Genomic DNA, 14,606 nt, shown 5'->3' with positions numbered 1-14,606 from the left:
CTTTTCAGCTATTTTTTCCAACAATCTCCCACGTGGATGAAAAATCAATTTTCGGGGTTGTTTTGAAATCGGAAACAATTGTGTTCAATGGTCGATCCCTGCATAGGATAGGTAGGTGTTACCCTTTGAACCTTCCCTTGTGAAGATACGTTTACTCTATTAGTTGGACAGTAGAACGCGATGTCTTTAAACCGACTGTCGTTTGTATAGATGATTACATATCTCACACAGGAACCTCCCAACCATGCTCTATTATCATGACTGTGCCCATTTTGGTCGTGGGTCGCCGTTCCTAGTTTTGCAAGAGTTTGTGAAGAATTGAGCCCTATTCAATTCTCCTTTAAAGTAACCCTCACTTCTCTCTCGAATAGATGATTCTTTTCCAAGTATCTCGCATACTCACACATGTCTACCAACATTCGAATCATTAAAGCATCAATGTGCTAACTTCATACGGGAGTTACTGTTCTAACGAGGAGTGGTAGGAAGTCCGAGACCCCCACAGTGACACGCTTCGTTCTATAATTTAGTTGTCCCATTGAACCTAGATTGGGTATCCACTATAGAACTTTATTCTAAAGGCTTTAGACTCATTCCTCGTGCCAGCTTCTCCACAACTTCTTTACCTAACTCTTTGGTCAGCGGATACGCTATATTGTCTTTTGACTTTACATAGTCAATCTAGACAACACCCGTTGTGAGAAGTTATCTAATGGTATTATGTCTACGACACATATGCCTATACTTACCATTATACATATGACTCTGTACTCTCCCATTTGTGGCTTGACTATCGTAATGCACACATATTGGAGGTACGAGTCTTTCCCAACTAGGAATATCCTCGAGAAAATGGCGTAGCCATTCAGCCTCTTCACAACCTTTGTCCAAGGCTATTAGCTCAGATTCCATCGTGGATCTAACTATCACGGTTTTCTTTGAGGATTTCCAGGTAACGGCTGCACCGACTAATGTAAATACGTAGCCACTCGTGGACTTGGCGTCCTTAATATCCGATATCCAGTTTGCATCACTATACCCTCAAGTACAGCAGGATATCTCATATAGTGCAGTCCAAAGTCACAAATATACCTCAAGTATCTCATGACCTTTACTATTGCCTTCCAATGCATATCACCAGGGTTACTCGTATATCTACTGAGTTTACTAACCGCAAAGGCAATATCCGACCTAGTATAACTCATAAGATACATCAAACTACCAATAACCCAAGCATATTCTATATGAGAAATACTTTCTTCATGGTTCTTGGTTAGATGAACATTTGTATCAAACGGTGTCCTCGCCAATTGATCATCATCCTTGTTAAATTTTGCAAGGATTTTATCAATATAATGAGATTGGCTCAACACAAGACCATCAGGTCTCCTAATGATTTTAATCCCAATGATTAAACCAGCCAAACTCATATCCTTCATGTCAAATCTCGCATTTAACATGTTTTTGGTAGACTTGATCATCTGATCGTTACTACCAACGATGAGTATATCATCTACGTATAAACAAAGAATGATATACCCGTTTATCGATTCCTTAACGTAGACACATTTGTCACTTTAAATTATTTTAAACCCATTGGTTAACATCGCATGGTCAAACTTCTCGTGCCATTGTTTAGGCGCTTATTTTAAACCATATAGCAACTTAATCAACCTACACACTTTCTTTTCTTGGCCCGGAACAACAAATCCTTCAGGTTGTTCCATATAGATTTCTTCATCTAACTCGCCATTTAAGAAAGTGGATTTTACATCTATTTGGTGAACTTCCAAATTCCGCAACGCGACTATGGCAAGCATCATCCTAATGGAATTTATTCTCGTCATGGGAGAATACGTGTCAAAGTAATCAAGGTCCTCACGTTGCTTGTAACCCTTGATTACAAGCCTAGCCTTGTACTTTTCAATGGAACCATCCGGTTTCATCTTCCTTTTAAAAACCAATTTGGATCCTAAGGGTTTACTACCCTGAGGAAGGTCAATAAGTTCCCAAGTGTGATTCTGTAGGATAGAATCCACTACACTTTTGATAGCCTCTTTCCACATTGGTCATTATGTAGAAGTCATGGCTTCTACATACGTTCAAGGCTCACTTTCTAACAAACAAGTTAGAAAATACATGTCATTTTCTAATAAACAAGTTAGAGTACTAGAATCATACTCTAACAAGTAAGTTAGAAAATCAGGACCAAATGATTTTTCAACTCTTGCCCGCTTACTACTTCTCGGCTCGAGCTCAGGTTCTTTCTCAAATACCCCACTATCATTATTCATAGCTTCGTCAAACGTCCATTTTGACGTACTCGGGCCCCTCGTTGGACCTATAAGGAACTACATTTTCAAAAGAAATATGTATTCCTTGATTCCATTATCGTTTTCTTATGTACATCCGGATTATGGGGCTCATGTACTAAGAACCAGTAAGCACTAATGTTATGTGCATAGCCAATAAAGATACATTCCACCGTTTTAGGACCTATCTTTATTTTCTTAGATGTTGCAACCAAAACTTTGGCAAGACACCCCCACACTTTCAGGTACTGGTAAGAAGGTTTCTTATCATTCCACAGCTCATAAGGAGTCTTATTGAGCTTCTTGCGGGGTACCTTATTTAAAAGGTAATTACTTGTCAAAATTACCTCACCCCACATGTTTTGAGGAAGGCCCGAACTTATAAGCATTTCATTCATCATATCTTTCAATGTACGATTCTTACGTTCGGCAACACCATTCGGTTGAGGTGCGTACGGTGTCGTATGCTCGTGTATGATTCCTACCACTTGCACAGAATTCACCAATAGGTGCTTCATACTCACCACCTCTATTGCTTCTAGCCTTATTAATCTTACAATTAAATTGGTTTTTTAACTTCATTCTTATAAAGAATGAATTTTTCTAAGGCTTCGTCTTTGCTCTTTAGCAAATACACATAGCAATAACGTGTGCTATCATCGATAAGTGTGATAAAATATTTATTAGCACCTCTCGTTTGTATCGATTTAAAATCTCACAAATCACTATGGATTAATTCTAGTGATTCAGTTTGTCTTTCAACCGATTCCAAAGGTGCCTTAGTTAGTTTTGCCTCAACACAAATTTTACATTTATTATTTGTGTTAATTTGAAAAGTAAGAATATGGTTCATGCTAATTAATCTACGTATAGAGTTAAAATTAACATGACCTAGTCTACCATGTCACGAATTGGAAGACTCAAGCAAGTAAACAAAATTAACTTTGCTTTTATTGATAACATGCATTACACTGAGCTTGAAAAGCCCATCAGTTACATATCCTTTACCAACAAACATTCCAAACTTAGACAAAACTACTTTTTCTGACTCAAACACCATGCATAACCCATGCTTGTTCAGCAGCGAGCCAGACACTAGATTCTTCCTCAGCTCTGGAACATATAACACGTTGTTCAACGTTAGTTTCTTCCCGGAAGTCATCATCAGAACCACCTTACCCACGCCTTCCACAGCAGACTGAGCAGAGTTTCCCATCTACATCTTCTCTCCCTCAACGGTCTCGAAGGTGTTGAACATCTCTCAGTTGTAACACAAATGCCTTGTTGCACCGGTGTCGATGAACCACTCGCGTTGGTTAAACCCTATGAGGTTCACCTCGGTCACCATGGCCGAAAGGCTAATCTCGGCCTCATTCTGACTACTTTCTCCAACAACGTTGGCTTTAGAACTCTTGTTCTTCTTCATTAGAACCTTGCATTCAGAAGAGTTGTGGCCAAGCTTGGCACAGTTGAAGCATTTACCATGAAACTTAGTCTTAGTAATGCCTCCTTTCGGACCAAGCTCCTGTTTGTCCTTCTTGTTCTTCTTGGAGCTTTTACTGTGCTCCACAACATTGGCCTTAGCGCCACCAATGACAGGGCCTCTCCTGTCATTCTTCTTGTTCCCCTCCTCAATTCTGAGTCGCTGGACCAGGTCCTCCAGGTTCATTTCCTCCCGCTTGTGCTTAAGGTAATTCTTGAAGTCCTTCCATCCTAGAGGGAAACAAATTGATCACAAATACCACTTGGAAGGCTTCACTTACCACCATGCCCTCATCACGGATTTCGTCGAAGATTAATTGCAAATCTTCTACCTGACTTAGCACTGTCTTGGAATCAACCATCTTGAAGTCAAGAAATCGACCGACTACAAATTTATTTGCGCCGACATCCTCGCTTCTATACTTATGATCCAAAGCTTCCCACAGCGCTTTTGCTGGGCTAATCTTGTGATGCACATCATACAATGTACCACACAGCCCGTTCAAGATGTAGTTACTGCATAGGGAGTTCGAATCTTTGCACATGCCAACTGCCATCATGGATTGGGCATCTAGTTCCTTCAACTCAGGAACTTTCTTGGTCAAGAACCGTGCCAAGCCGAGAGTTGCCAAGTAGAACATCATCTTTTGCTACCACCTCTTGAAGTTCAATATGATGCCGGTGAACTTCTCCGGCTTTTCAGCCGAACCACTTGGTACCGTAGGTACCCACATCGTGAGGATATACCCCTCGGTGCTCCCACCATCTTGTGAACCTACGTTCACTGGAGGTGCCTGGAAATGTGCAACGTTGTTGCCGTTCCCACCATTGTTGTTTTCAACAACATTTTCCTGCACATGATTTGGCAGTGCGGGGGTCTCCATTTCTTCAAGGAAATTAGAGACAAACAACGGGAAAACAAGGATTAAGGTTTTAAGATTGTTGCAAATAAGGTTGAGAAAAAGCAAACAATAATCCTATAAAAAAGGAAAATTATTTTTCTATGAAAACTAGAAATTTTGGGAAAGAACGAAAGGATTACGGTGTAGGTGGTTAGCATGAGTCGAGTGAAACACTCTTTCCTTAAAACCTTATTTGCTACCTCCCAAAAGTGCTAAGAGTGTTGTAGCCTAGGTTTTTCCAAGATAAAACGTACTACGGTTCAACGTTTGAGCACCCAAACGAATGAGCCCAATGAACAAGAGCAATGAGATGAACACATGAGGCTAAGAAAGGAGTAGGAGTAGAGTTTCAATAGAGAAAACAGTATAATTTCGTTGTTGTAAAAACATGTTTCCCTACCATCAACTTATATAGGAGTTGAGGAATGAATAACATTCAATGATGGCATTCAAAAGTCTAAACTGATATTAAATCAGCTTTGTAACACCTGTAACAACAGGCTAGTACTTGAGGGTTTAATTAGAAATTTAAAATTTGGAATTAATTCAAAATTAATTCTGTAACTAATGAATTAAAACTCAGAACGGTCGCTGCCAAAACTATCGAATCGTCCCAAACCGTCAACGACTCTGGTTAACTTGGCCGAGTCGAGCCAATGGCTCGTCTTTGGTTGGTCGAACCGAGCCAACGCCTCTGGTTGGCCACACGATCTGGTCGGCAAGCTAAGCCAACGCCTCTGGTTGGCCGAACGCTTTATGTTTGGAAAACTGATGTTGGTTGGAACCAAGCCAACGCCTTTGGTTGGCCGCACGATTCTGGTTGGCAAGCCTAGTCATAACTTACCTAGAGAACCCGAATCCACTTTGAACCGACCCAAATCGGAAGTGGACTACACTAATATTTGTACCACAAAATAGTTACTTATTATGTCATTTTAAACTATTTTTTCCAACAATAGGTGCCTTCACAACGCATAGCATGCATATTCTTTTACAAATTTATACAAATGGAACTAGAAATAGATTTACCTGGTGAAGGGTATGTGCGACAATCGTTATTGTATGGACCATGGTCCACACAACTTGTGTGGACCATATTTTGTATACTGTAAAATAATGTATATTCAGTATAAAAATAACGTACATTCAATACAAAAATAATGTACATTGTATTCAGGGGATGTACATTATTTTTGTTCTGAGTGTACATTATATTGTATAATGTACATTCAGTACAAAAATGATGTACATTTACTATATTAAAAATGTACTTTTTGTTATGGTCCACATAACATTGTGTGGACCATGGTCCACACAATAATTTGCCTATGTGCAACTCCCACTTGCAAGTGCACCTCTCAAACCACTCAGACCTTGCATTTTGCTTGCCAATCGAACCAGCCAGACCAACGCATAGCCTTTCTATATTAGATCGATTTGTGAAGTGGAAACGTGAGCAGCCTGGACAACAATGTGAAATTCTATCACTATCCTCGAATTAAACAAACTTCTGACAGCTAAACAAACGGAGCATTAGATTGATAAAATTTTCAAAGTTGAAGACTTAATTAGGCGCAAAAAAAAAAAAAAAAAAAAAAAAAAAAAAAAGTCGAGAACCAAGTTGGTAACTTAGCTAAAGTCAATGAAGCATTTCGTAATTAACTCTATAGTAAATAACAAATTAAAAAAATAACAAATTAAATAAGGATAAAATTGACATTACCTAATTTTTCCATCATAATATATCCTTACAATACAAGGAGAATATATCATTTTCAGAAATAATATTACCAAAAAAATTAATAACAAATTGATGAAATAGATCTATTATCATGAATGATATACCATTCCTAACCTCTGTGAAGTAAACATGCGGCAAGAGAATAGACTAAAAATGTTTTCCTAATAAACATAACGCATAGTTCTCAAAAAAATAATAATAATGAATAAACACAATACATATATCTAAATTCGGAGCGTAATGATGTTCTGGTGTCGTGGTGTAGTTGGTTATCACGTCAGTCTAACACACTGAAGGTCTCCGGTTCGAGTCCGGGCGAGGTCATTCTTTACGATCGCATTTTATCACTTTCATTTAAAGAGATTTTTATTGAAAATTACGGAGAAAATATTGATTTGATTTAAAAAGGGCCCAACCAGGATCGAACTGGTGACCTCTTGATCTGCAGTCAAATGCTCTACCACTGAGCTATAGACCCCATTTGATCTTCAAGTTCACACTAAAAGTTCTTATTCTAAGTTTGTCAAATTCACACTAAAACATCTTATCCCAAGTTTTTAATTTAGGAGTTAAAATACCTCTGACATCCTTATACTATAGTGTTTTGTTTAATTTAATCATTTTATCTTAATTTTGTTCAATATAGTCCCTGTACTTTTAAAAGTAAAACAATTAAAGATAATAGTTTATATTTATGTATTTATTTTGAACATATTAATGTAATATATTTGTGGTAAAAATAATTAAGTTTAAATATTTATAAAACAATATATGAGTTGGTATGTAAGTATGATGACGTGACAGATATAATGTCAGCGCCACGCCGCGCCGCCACATCAACTATTATCATTAATTGTTTCGCTTTTAAAAGTACAAGAACTAAATTGAACAAAATTAAAGTAAAATAACTAAATTTAACAAAACATTATAGTACAGAGACCTCATAAATACTTTGACCTAATTTAGGCTATCATATTAACACATGGTGCGGATTAAATAAGCATACAATGAAAATGATAATATTGTTGAAAGTTGAAACTAATGCACATAAGTTTTTTTTTTTTTTGTCAAAAAATAAAAATGAAATGAGACATAAGTTTTATAGCAGTAGAAATTCAGAGGATATAATGATAATATTGGTATACACAAAACACGCATAAAACTCTGTTGGAAAACATTCAAAAAAATGTTTGTCCTACATTGCTTTCTAAAAGGTATTTCATCTTTTAAGTAGGAACACTTCTAGGAGAGTTTAAAATGTTATCGAAGGAAAATAAAGGGAAACCACACGCCGCTTATGGCTCGGTTCGATTCGTATGCGAGGTGTGGTGTGACAACATTTTATTTGTCCTCCTTTATTTTTCAAAATTTTTGACATTTCCTATCCATAATAGTTTATGCGGTCAGACTAATTCATAATAATTTTTCGTGCTCAATCTTTAAGTTTGTTCCGTTTCTTGCATTCCGTTTTATGAACACACAATTCATTCTTCACACGTAGCTTCTTCTCCTCTTCTCCTCTCATCCATCTAAGCACTTAGTTAGCTAAGTTCTACATGTGTGTTAACTGTGTGCTAGTTAATCACAGTTTATTTGTGTTACATCAGAAGCATACTGAGTTTAAAGGCAATATAGTCTTTGAAAATCACTTTAAAGACCTTGTTACATACACAACACATATTTCCTTTCCTTTGTTGTTTTGAGCCAACATATATTAACATAGTTCTACTATGACATTTTTCTTTCAAATTCCAACAACCCCCATACAACCCACCACACCCACTATATGTGTGGAAGAGTTCAGGTGCGGGAATGAGTTCCCATGCGATTCTACAATCAACTAATATTATTAATTAATAAAAGTCACTAACCAAATCAGCTAACTAACTATTTATGAAACACTCCATAATATTTTTCTATACATCAGTAATTATTGAATTTTCATTAAAATATAAAATTTTTACATGTAATAATTTTTAATAAAAATATCACTAAAAACATAAATTCTATCATTTTTGGAAGGCTGAGCAACGGCTCGCAGTCAGTGTAAATTGTAAAACCCCCAACCCCAAAATCAGAAGTGCTGGAAATCAGGTCAGTTACTTCACTTGCAAATTTTCTTTCTAAATTTTAGTTTGATGATTTCCTATTTGAATTCCTCTTGAAATTAAATCCTTGAAGCTCTCCAGCTTCTATGGGGTTTCCATGAGTGTATAACTATATGCTTCTCCAGAGTTGAGATTATGTTCCCACCTTGCATCTTGCAAGACAACTATGGTAGGATTTTACAACATAGCATCTGATTAATAGCATTATAGGTCTAAGAAAAGTTTCAGGGCAATAAATTAGAAACTTAAAAGCATTCTACATAAAGCTGCCCACCACTTAGTAAATCATGCTTTGTGACCCTAATCGGCAAAAGATCACAATGGGCTAAACTAGTTTAAATTGTCCATAACTGACTGACTCAAATTAAGAAGACCAATAGGCCGCTCGTGCAGTGCAGTAGGAGGCGAACTTGTAACCTTGTAGTTAGCATGTCAACTGATTAACTTGGCTAGGGTTGCCCCTCTTGCATGACATATTGATATGAGAAGTTGGTGGCTTTTGTGCTTTGGGTCCAACATTTTGAGAATCATTCTATGTGTTGTAGTCCATGCGGCCTTGTATGATGCATTGAGAATGTTCTAAGTGTTCTAAATTCTAAAATTTTGAAGATTTCCCTCTCTTTTGTTCAATGTTTAGGAAAGTGAAATCCTTATGTTATTTTTTCTGTGTAACTTATATAGGCAGAGGCAGGGGTAAATAACTAAATACTCTGGCTGCTGCAAATGTACATCTCTTTCTGTTCATTTCAGTAAAAGCTGAATGACAATGTTGGCAATATGATTTTGTGGGGCATCCGAGCAGAAACTTGGTTTTAATGCTTTAGTCTTAGCTAGCTAAATGTCTTGTCCCACAATGGCCTAGCTTCTGTTTCTCAACTCTCAGTTCCCGGTTATATTCACATTTCATGTCTACATTTGTCATATAAAGGAGGCTAATTAAGATCATCCATAAAAGTTGAACTGAAAGTTTGCTGCAATTGGTTCGAAGTGGCTAAAATGCTCTGATGGAGCTTTAAGAGACAATAGAATTGTTCATTTGGTATATCAAATTGGTAAATGATGCCTTGAGATTCTGTATAAGAACAAGGGGCACAAAGTTTTGGTTGTATAAAGTTGTATAAAAGGAATTATTACTATTTAGCATTTACTGTTGAAGGCCAATGTAAAGTGAACCTTGAAATTTATTCCAATTTTTTTAATTTTTTTTGCAGATACAATACCCCAGAGATGAAGTTGTTCTATCTAGTACATATTTCAAACCTCTAACAAACACATTTTGTCCATAAACAAGCTCATCTATCACTTCAAGGCCTTGATGGTGGGTGTTGATTTCCAATCGGATTCGGTCCAGATGGTTTCTTATGGATCTTCATCTCTTTCCCCTGTGAATCATGGTTTTATTTTTTTATTAAAAGAAAAAAGAGATCAGTTTATCTTACTGAAGCAGATAGGAAATGAGGTATATACTTACTGAAGCAGCACGAAAGTATCCATTTGTGTTCCCGAGCTTGTTGTTTGGATGGCTGCTCTTGAAATTGGCTGTGACAGAATTACAGCAGGTAATCACCATTGTAACCAAGTTAAACAACCCCAACACACACACACTCTCACACAGATAAAGAAAAAAGAAGGGCAACCCCAATCAAGTTGACCGGGCTGTTGGCTTGGTAATCAAAATGTTACAAGTTTGACTCCCAGTGGGAGCGGCTTATTGGCTTTCTTGGTTTGAGCCAATCAACTATAGACCGTCTAGGCTGGTTTATCTCTTTGTGATCCTTTGCCGGCTAGAAGCCTAGAATCACAATGCGGGATTTACCCAGTGCACAGTCTTGGGTAGTGGTTGTGGGTTTCCCTCGTCACCAAAAAAAAAAAAAAAAGGAGCGGCCTATTGACTTTCTTGGTTTGAGCCAATCAACTATGGACAATTTAGGTTGGTTTATCTCTTTGTGATTCTTTGCCGGCTAGAAGCCTAGAATCACAATGCGGGGTTTACCCGGTGCACAGGCTTGGGTAGTGACTGTGAGTTTCCCTCGTCACCAAAAAAAAAAAAAGGAGCAGCCTATTAGCTTTCTTGGTTTGAGCCAATCAACTATGGACAGTCTGGGCTGGTTTATCTCTTTGTGATCCTTTGCCGGCTAGAAGCCTAGAATCACAATGCGGGGTTTACCCAGTGCACAGCCTTGGGTAGTGGCTGTGGGTTTCCCTCGTCACCAAAAAAAAAAAAGAAGGGTGTAGTTGTAGCTTGCCTGAATGTATTGGTTGAGCAGTGGTAAGGAGGCTATAATAGTGCAGAAGTGCAGCAAAAGAAAGCCATACAAAAAGCAGAGGTAGTAGCTGTTGTGCTCTCTTCATCTTAAGCATGAGCATATATGTTGGATGGAGAGTGGTTATTGTAAAAGTAGGGGGGCATCTTTCATGTAATGAAAGGGGGAATTGGTAATCATGAATGATGTTGAAAATTGTTGAATGTTTGCTAAAGTTGCTGGGCATCCTATGAAGGAATGTGTGTTTATCTTCATTGTGAGTTGACTTCTACCTCTACTATCATTGTGTCCATGATACATTGCAGCCAAGCATTATTGTCTTTGGCATAACCTTAAAGGTCTGCATACTGCATCTTTGTTTTTATGTGCAAGTCTCATCACATGTTCTCCCCGTCGGAATTTACTTTTAGTACTCCCTCCGTCCCATTTTATGTGTCTGGTTCAGTTAACGAGGCTTGACTGAGGTTATTTTTAATTCAATTTTTCATAATATTACGTTTAGTATTAGTATACAAAATTTATATATTTAGAAACTACATTAAAAGTAAAACACAAAAATCAAATTTAAAATAAATAAATAATACAAAAGAAAATAAACAAAAATGAAATAATTGGTTTGACCAATAAATAGTAAGTAGGACAGATAAAATGAAACGGAGGGAACATTATTTTTATACATTAGGTATCTCAACCTATGTTAGACTAATTCTAATCCTCCAAAATTCCTACCCAAGAGCCAGTGGAAGAAGTAAATAATGAATTGTCTTGACAGTCCGTCCCTATGTTCTCACCTTTGCTTGTACATATCACCTAAGTGTCCCTTGGTATCTCCTTTTCCTGACTAGCCTTTCCAAACCTCTTAACCTTTGCACATAAAGGGTGTTGAGTTGGTAAGGCTAATATGAACCTAGGCACTAAGATGCCTACTAGAGCTATCTTTATTCTTGTAATACTATTTCACTTTTAAAAGTAAATTTACTCTTACATTACTAAATTTACAAGTCTTTTACTATTTTCTTTGCATCTATGTAACTTTCTTATTTTTAAAAGTTGACCCACTTTGAAATAATATTATAATAAAATAAAATAAAATAATATATATAAAAGTTAACCCACTTTGAAATAATATTATAATAAAATAAAATAAAATAATATATATATATATATATATATATATATATATATATATATATATATAAACAATAGAGGACAAAAGGTTGCCAATTTTGAAGCCTAGCTGGCTCCCTAAACCCTTTTATTTTTTTTATTTATTTTTTTTATAAAAGTCATGTCATCTTGAAAGGGAAAAAATTGATGGGATAAATTCAACTTAACAGCATCCTCATTTGTTAGGTTTTTAACACAAATTTTTAAGTGACAACTAGAAGGGAAGCAAAAAAAAAAAAAAAAAAAAAAAAAAACAAACAAACAAAAAAAAAAAAAAAACAAAACACAACAAAACAAAACAAACAAACAAAAAAAAAGGTTGTCAAAAAACAAAAAAAAAAAAAAAAAAAAGTAGTTGTTAACGTGACCGGCTGGGCGTATCTGTGCACTTCACGCGAAGTTGGCAGTGATTTTTTTTTTTTTGGTGGGGCCACTCAAGGAGACAAAAACCTTGATCTTCTGTAAGAACTCTAATTATTCTCTCTCCTAACACTTTCTCCTCCTATGCATTATTTCCTCAAAAATCACCAAGATACATTGATGTGGATGCTCTAAGTATACGTTTGATTCAAATCTTATATATTGGTCTAAATTTTGGTCGGTAATTGAAGTGGTATGCATCACGGCAAGCTAGGGTAAATGGATAAAATGACTAAATGAGAATAGAGTGGATGGAAGCTAATGTTGAGCAACCTACCTAATTACACCAGTAGTGTTAAGCATATGTAGTAATTAATCCTCTTTATGACATTTAAGAAAAATGATTTACATCACTGCTATTAATACCCATTGATTATTTTGTTGAATTGATAAGTCGTGAAATCTCTTGACATGAAATTAAGATTTTCAAAAGGTAAATGTCAACAAAGAATAATCTTTGGCAATGAATTAAACTAGTGAAAGTGAGTTTGTGACGTACTTTACGATAGTAAATATAACATTTTAGCATGCGCTTACAGATATGTTGACATTAGGTTAGGGGGACAAAGGGTGAATTTTTTATATGGAGCAATAGGAAATATATTCAAATTCCAGTTCAAAAGGAATAATAGTATATACAAGATTTATTGCATTTATATGATGGTTTGTTAAGTAGACATATTAGACATTTTTTAAAGAGTAAATATCACTTTTGGTCCCTTGACTATCATTGGTGAAGTACTTTTGGTCTTTGACTATTGCTTTTTTTCAAATTAGGTGCATGACTTTCTAACAAGTATCACTTTTGGTCTTCCGGTCTAATTTTTCGACCACATATTACCGAAATTTCAACCAGAAAAATAATATGTTATAATTAGAAGGATATTTTGATCCTTTCAAATTTATTTCATTTTTCTCTTTTATTTTTTTTTTTCTTCTTCATGCTTTCTTCATCCGCTCTCCGTTTAGTTCAGGTGAATTACTTCCTACATTTTTCCTTGGTTTCTTTAATACTCAAAATTTGCAGAACATAGCACTGAATTTGACATTCTATTTCATTTGTTTTGTTACAGAAACCAAGGAAAAAGGTAGGAAGTAATTCACGTGTACTAAATGGAGAGCTGATGAAGAAAGCGGGAAGAAGAAAAAAAATAAAACAGAAAAATGAAATAAATTTAAAAAGACCAAAATACCCTTCTAATTATAACATATTATTTTTTCGATTGGAATTCTGGTAATATGTGGTCCAAAAAATTAGACCGGAGGATCAAAAGTGATACTTGTTAGAAAGTCATGCACCTAATTTAAAAAAAGCAATAATCAAGAACCAAAAGTGTTTAATCTATGATAATCAAGGGACCAAAAGTGACATTTACTCTTTTTTAAATAAGTAAATTAAAAAGGAATGTGTGTCAAACAATAATTTTTCGTTTGCAATGTTATACCTATATACTTGCATGAAGAAGTTAAAGCAATGGTGCACTGGCAAAATGCAAATTAAACTAATTGTGGCTGCTGGGATTCGAGCCCAGGTCTCCACGGCCACAACGTGGAATTCTTACCACTAAACCACAGCCACTGGTGTGGACAATTCACAACTTTTATATGTAAGTCCTATAGATATGTTTAGGAAGTTCTGCAACTCTCTTTCTCTTTAGCGTCTAAAAAAATATTCGTGGTTGACTTTTTCATTTCACAATTTTCTCTATTTGTATTATGTATTATCTATGATGTGATTGATACTTTATATTTGTTTATAATACTTAGGGAAAGGTATGAGCTAATTCAAGATGTCATTGTGTGTTTGGAGAAGGTATACAGAGGTTGAGACGGGTCTAGTACAAGTATTGACTCAAGTGTACAATAAAATTGATCTTAAAACAATGATAGTGACATATTGTTCAAGTTTATAGGGAAGACTAGTTATAATTCGTGAATTGCGCGATTAAATTAATGCCAAACACGAAAATTAAAATAAGTTAATACTTAATACAATTTTAAAATATTAAATAATTAATATAAAATAAAAATGATTATTTTCAATATAATCAAAATGTGTATTTTTCAACTTGTAATAAAAGTAGTAGTAAAGAAGAGTATTGTTGTAGAATGTAGATAGTTATAATCAAGAATAAAAATGATATCTTAACAATTTTCATATTAAAATAAATTAACTCTTCAAAATGCTCATCATCGATGTTATTGTTATT

The 14,606-nt window shown here is 35.6% G+C and overlaps 1 protein-coding gene and 3 non-coding genes across 4 annotated transcripts; 1 reads left to right on the top strand and 3 right to left on the bottom strand.

Moving 5' to 3' along the window:
- The first annotated feature begins 6,687 nt into the window (after positions 1-6,687).
- Positions 6,688-6,761, top strand: TRNAV-AAC. The gene has a single exon. It is a non-coding gene; the product is annotated as a tRNA-Val (tRNA).
- Positions 6,762-6,843: 82 nt separating this feature from the next.
- On the bottom strand, positions 6,844-6,915 carry TRNAC-GCA. The gene has a single exon. It is a non-coding gene; the product is annotated as a tRNA-Cys (tRNA).
- A 2,778-nt stretch (positions 6,916-9,693) lies between these two features.
- Positions 9,694-11,107, bottom strand: LOC109156308. Its single transcript, XM_019304152.1, has 3 exons — positions 10,792-11,107; positions 10,017-10,084; positions 9,694-9,927 (listed from the first exon to the last, which is right to left on the bottom strand). Exons 1-3 carry the CDS (start codon positions 11,033-11,035, stop codon positions 9,850-9,852), a joined length of 390 nt encoding a protein of 129 aa, XP_019159697.1. The 5' UTR covers positions 11,036-11,107; the 3' UTR covers positions 9,694-9,849.
- A 2,796-nt stretch (positions 11,108-13,903) lies between these two features.
- Positions 13,904-13,975, bottom strand: TRNAH-GUG. Its single transcript has one exon. It is a non-coding gene; the product is annotated as a tRNA-His (tRNA).
- Positions 13,976-14,606: the final 631 nt, after the last annotated feature.

Source organism: Ipomoea nil, unplaced genomic scaffold (assembly GCF_001879475.1).
Source record: "Ipomoea nil cultivar Tokyo-kokei standard unplaced genomic scaffold, Asagao_1.1 scaffold2705, whole genome shotgun sequence".
Taxonomy (NCBI): domain Eukaryota; kingdom Viridiplantae; phylum Streptophyta; class Magnoliopsida; order Solanales; family Convolvulaceae; genus Ipomoea; species Ipomoea nil.
This window is presented reverse-complemented; position numbering and strand designations above follow the sequence as displayed.

What these genes read in the sequence shown, in the direction of transcription:
- LOC109156308 (XM_019304152.1), bottom strand. Translation starts at nt 11,035, where the DNA reads ATGCCCAGCAACTTTAGCAAACATTCAACAATTTTCAACATCATTCAT. An exon ending in TGCTCAACCAATACATTCAG is followed by an intron (nt 10,085 to 10,791) that starts GCAAGCTACAAC and finishes ATTCTGTCACAG; the next exon opens with CCAATTTCAAGAGCAGCCAT. An exon ending in GATACTTTCGTGCTGCTTCA is followed by an intron (nt 9,928 to 10,016) that starts GTAAGTATATAC and finishes CATGATTCACAG; the next exon opens with GGGAAAGAGATGAAGATCCA.